At 47.2% G+C, this 4861-nt stretch overlaps 1 protein-coding gene across 1 annotated transcript in view; it reads right to left on the bottom strand.

Annotated features, from left to right (window-relative positions):
- Nucleotides 1–4861, bottom strand: part of cbl (Cbl proto-oncogene, E3 ubiquitin protein ligase) — a 54397-nt gene that overhangs the window by 14292 nt on the left and 35244 nt on the right. Inside the window, exons 6-9 of the mRNA XM_076290322.1 lie at nucleotides 2961–3098; nucleotides 1812–1899; nucleotides 1366–1497; nucleotides 910–1131 (exon numbers count right to left, since the gene is read on the bottom strand). Coding sequence (XP_076146437.1) covers nucleotides 910–1131; nucleotides 1366–1497; nucleotides 1812–1899; nucleotides 2961–3098 — 580 coding nt within the window. The remainder of the gene's footprint in view (nucleotides 1–909; nucleotides 1132–1365; nucleotides 1498–1811; nucleotides 1900–2960; nucleotides 3099–4861) is intronic.

The following is a 4861-nucleotide window of genomic DNA, read 5'->3' on the forward strand; positions in this document are numbered from 1 at the left end:
ACTTCCATATGACCGGTTATGTCGTTCAGATATACGGCCCCACCGTTTAACATCGGCAGTACCTCCGGTCTTACACGTATGTCTGAAAGCGCTTAGAGTCTGGTAGAGGCTGCATCTCCTGGAGTGCATGGAGAGAGAAGTGCATCAGAGCAGAAGCTTCAGTGCATTCATATATTTATGAGTTACTCCAGAGGCAGACTCCAGCTGGACGGACGGACACACACACACACACACAGAGTGATATAGAAATGATGCAGGTTAACACAGGTGCACTTTGAAGCAGAGATGAAAGACACACCAAAAAGGAACCAGTGATAAGGGAAAATAACTACTTTCTGAAGACAGAGAGAGAGAGAGAGAAAGAAAGAAAGAAAGAAAGAAAGAAAGAAAGAAAGAGGCAGGGGAGGAAAGAGTGACACAGACAAGAGAAACAGAAAGAGGAGATGGAGATGAAAGGAATGGAGATGATTAAGACAAGTGTGTGAGAAAGAGAAAACCACAAGATGATACTGAGAAATCTACAGTGGAGAAAGAGAGAAAAGCGAGTGAGAGAGAGCATGATGAGGAAGAGAGAGAGAGAGAGCGCGAGAGAGAGAGAGAAGAAAGTGGCATAAAGGAAGTTTAGATGGAGATCAGAAGTGCTGCAGAGAGGCAGAGGAGTGCCTATTCCTCCACCAAGGGGACTAAAAAGTGAGTGCTGTGTGAGAACGCTTCTAGAATACTCTAGAATGTCCAACTCTTCTGCACGCCTGGCTTAAAATGAAGTGGAAAGGATGAGAGCTCTGCGGCGGAGAGACAAGCGAAGAGACGGGGGGGCGGGGGGAGACAAACGCAGATCGACTTTCCGCAGACGAACTTAAGTCACTGAACATTCTCCCCTGGTCATGTGACCTAGGTGATGCGGCTCACCTTGGAGCAGGCCAGTTTGCTCATCATGAGGTGCGGGTCCTCCAGACGGTCGTCGTCGTCGTCGTCGTAGCTAGGAGACGGCGCACCCTCTGCGCCGAAGTTGCCCCGGCCACCACCATAGGAGCAGCCGCTGTTGTCTTTGGGGTCGAAGGGGTCGACCACGATCGGCTCCGTGCCCTTAATCTCACAGCGGCAGAACGGACAGCCCTGGCCCTCTGACTCCTACAGAAGGACAGACACGCACAGGCACACACACACACCACACACACACACAGAGAGGAGAGTGAGAGGAGGAAGTGTGTGCACAGTATGTGTGAGTCTGTGAGCGAGTTTTTGTATGCATAAATGTATGTACACAGGTGTGAGTGTGACAGGATGTGCATTAGTGTGTGATCTTAACCGAGTGAGTGTGTGTGATCTTAACCGATTGAAAGTGTGTGTGTGTGTGTGGCCTACCTGCCATGCTGTAAGGCAGGATGTACACATGAGGTGTCCGCAGGGCTCGATCTTCACATCTTTGTCGTTCTCGGCACAGATCTTGCACAGCTGGAAGGTTGAGCCCATCTCACAATACAACTCATACTGCTCCTGATGGGGGGGGAACAGTGAGAGAGAGAGAGAGAGGGAGAGAGAGAGGAGAGGAAGACACAGACACATCAGTGGGAGAATTTGAAACAGTAGCAACCAACTGCTATTATTACAATTACAACCACATATAAAACTCAATATCTACAGCAATGGATAAGCTACCCCCACAATTAGCTCAACATCAGGCAAGCACACGAGATCAAACTCTGACATTTCCAGTAGTCTGCCAATAACTGCACAGTGGTAGAGACAAGACAAGAGAGTAGAGGCCAGAGAGCAGTGGCTTCACACAGCAGACACACACACACACGGACCTGGGTAACTTTGATATGGTCCTGTGGAGACGGTTCACACAGACCCGTCAGATCTGGATTCTGGGTGCGACCGTCAGGGAACAAGTAACTGAAACAGAGGACGAGAGAGAGAGAGAATAATTTCATTATTTCCTGTAAGAAGTCTTGATACATTAAATGAGTCCTCCCTCCCATTTAGCAGTTTTCCCCGTATTACTGTTTAAAGTGTGTGATGTTCTGCTTTGGCAACACTTTTAAGTTGAACTGGATAGCGAGCAATGCCATGCCAGTCCACGGTTCTGAGAGAAGGATAAGGAAATGTGAAATATTAGTGTGTGTGTGTGTGTGTGTGTGTGTGTGTGTGTGTGTGTGGTGGGCAAAGTATGACTGGAGCTGTGGAGGAAGAGGACTTTGGCCTCCGAGGAGCTCTGCTGTGCTCTGGGGTTTTACCATATAAACAAGCAGTCAGACAGAAGAGACTTCCTCCTCCCTACTAAAGTTACAGTCAAAGCAATTCCTGGTGGTCGATGATGGCGCTTGATAATATACCCCAAATGCTGAGACATCAGTCACGCCGAACCCTAACTCATCATTAACAGTGACGGGCGATTCGGTCGCGTTTCTTTCCTCCCGAAACAAGATAAACAAAAGTTCAGGAAAAGAGGCCGTCTTCCACGTCTTCCAAGAGAAAAGCCACAGGGAAAAATTACACGGCGAGTTACTCTGCTGGGCCTTACAAAAACAAGAAACCCTGACCAGACGTGGAACACGATCCGGCCCGACTGGGGAGCGCATGGAGGAAATGACGCTTCCGCAGGCACACGCTCTCTAGGGGGGCAAAGGTCAAGTGCAGGGAGGATTCCGAAGAAGCATGATTATGGCTGAGATCACAGCCACAGAACTCCATTTCGTCTTCCGTTATCCCTTTTCAAATCACTTTAGAGAGCAAATTATGGGAACAGGATGTTTATATTTTCTTAAGACATTAAGTGGATTTAGTTGCTTCATTTGACTCATGTCTCACATTCAGTGTCAATATCAGGACTGGAAGTTAAAAACGGTCCTAAGACTCATTTTTGTTTGCCACTTGTATTGATTTGTAGAGGAGTGTTTACACACGAGTGTGTGAGTGTGTGTGAGTGTGTTTTCTGGGGGATGTTTGGGACTCACAAGCCTTCCCGGAAGCCGTCGATGAGGGCCTGGAAGAGGGGCTTGTTGTGGGGGATGGTCTGCAAGATGTTCCCGTCAGCCGTGACATAGCCGATGGCCCACTGACCCAGCCGCGTGCAGCTCAGACGAAAAATGTAGCTGCAGATCACACACACAAAGAGAGAGAGAGAGAGATAGAGAGAGAGAGAGAGAGAGAGAGAGAGAGAGAGAGAGATAAACACTTATTTGCATGTGCAAACAAACATGGTGCCTGATATAGAACAACAAAACAACCCAATATAACCTATAAAGAAGCTCCCTATCAAACCACCAACAGAGTTGCATGCTAGTTCGCATATATCCAAATAAGGACACATCAGAGCATTTAACACACAGGAGAAGAGCTGAGACATTAGGAAGTATATCAGTCTGTCTGTCTGTCAGTCAGTCTCTCTCTCTCCTTCTGTCTCTCTGTCCATTTGTCCTTCTGTCTATCTGTCCATCTATCTCTTTGTCCGTCTGTCTCCTAAGTAGCAGAGCTCAAGACTAGTCCGTCGTGGAAGTGACATCAGCGCGGTTCCACAATCACTCCATTGAGGGGCAGTACCAGTCTGTCCTGAGACAGACTTAGCAGCACGCCACCACGTGCACTACTAAATAGCAGCAGTGTGTGTGTGTGTGTGTGTGTGTGTGTGTGTGTGTGTGTGTGTGTGTGTGTGTGTGTGTGTGTGTGTGTGTGTGTGTGTGTGTGTGTGTGTGTGTGTGTGTGTGTGTGTGTGTGTGTGTGTGTGTGAGAGAGAGAGAGAGAGAGAGAGAGAGAGAGAGAGAGAGAGAGAGAGAGAGAGAGAGAGAGAGAGAGAGAGAGAGAATTTTCCAGGAGGCTTATTAAGGACTGATTTGGTCTGTTTCTGATCGAGCTGATTCACACTTGAGAGCAAAAAAAGGGTTTTGAATACTGAGAACAACAACAGAGGGAAAAAAAGAAGTGAAAGCGGAAAAAGACGATAACAAGAGTGATAGAGCATGAGGGGAGAAAGAGAGAGAGAGAGAGGGAGAGAGAGAGAGAGGGAGAGAAAAAACTGTGCAAGTGTTAAAAGTGTACATGTGCGATTGACACAGAAATTGGTGTGTGTGTGTGTGTGTGTATTTGTGTGTTTATGTTTGAGAGTGAAACATTCCAACAGTTGATAAGGACGCATTAGATTTGGCAAAGACAAGCTCAAGGGTCAGGTTATTGAGGGGAATGTGTGCTTGTTTAGGAAGCAGTTGCTCAATACTGAATAAACATGCTAGATAAATACAGGTCACACACTGAAAAGTGCAGACACAGAGTGATGATAACCTTCATGAGTGGTTCAGATAGCATTATGACCCAGTACATAACTACATATTTTTTGCCATGGACCTGTGTTTTAAATACATGTTACTGGGTATTTTGGTAAACATTGCACATGTAGTACTGAAATAGGTGTTGTCAATGAATTAGCATGATGCTAACATGAATTAGATGTATTCTGAGTAAGAAAGATAAATGCATTTGATGCATCAATAGGGAAGTAGCAATGACTACCCTTAAATGAAAATAGTTAGTTGTGAGGTAAGTGAGGTAACAGGACGACAGATGCCTCCAGAGGCCATGAACTGTGTGGGTTGTACCGCCTCCTACCTGCCAGGCTTGTGGATGAACTTCTGGAGGCGAGCCTTGACCTCGTCATAGGTCAGGAAGGCCATGTAGCCTGGGTGGGTCACTGCCAGGCTGTTCCAGTTCCGCAGTAGGGATGACCACGGCTGCAGGGTACACACGCACACACACACGCACACACACACACACGTACACACACACACACACAAAGAGAGAAAAAGATCAAGGACATGTTGTCTTCCCCATCCTCCTCCTCCTCCTCCTCCCACCTGTCTGAAGA

This window comes from Alosa pseudoharengus, unplaced genomic scaffold (assembly GCF_046254945.1).
Source record: "Alosa pseudoharengus isolate Yale_2024_CS ecotype anadromous, Long Island Sound unplaced genomic scaffold, YU_APseudo_1.1 YU_APseudo_1.1_scf_18, whole genome shotgun sequence".
Lineage (NCBI taxonomy): Eukaryota > Metazoa > Chordata > Actinopteri > Clupeiformes > Clupeidae > Alosa > Alosa pseudoharengus.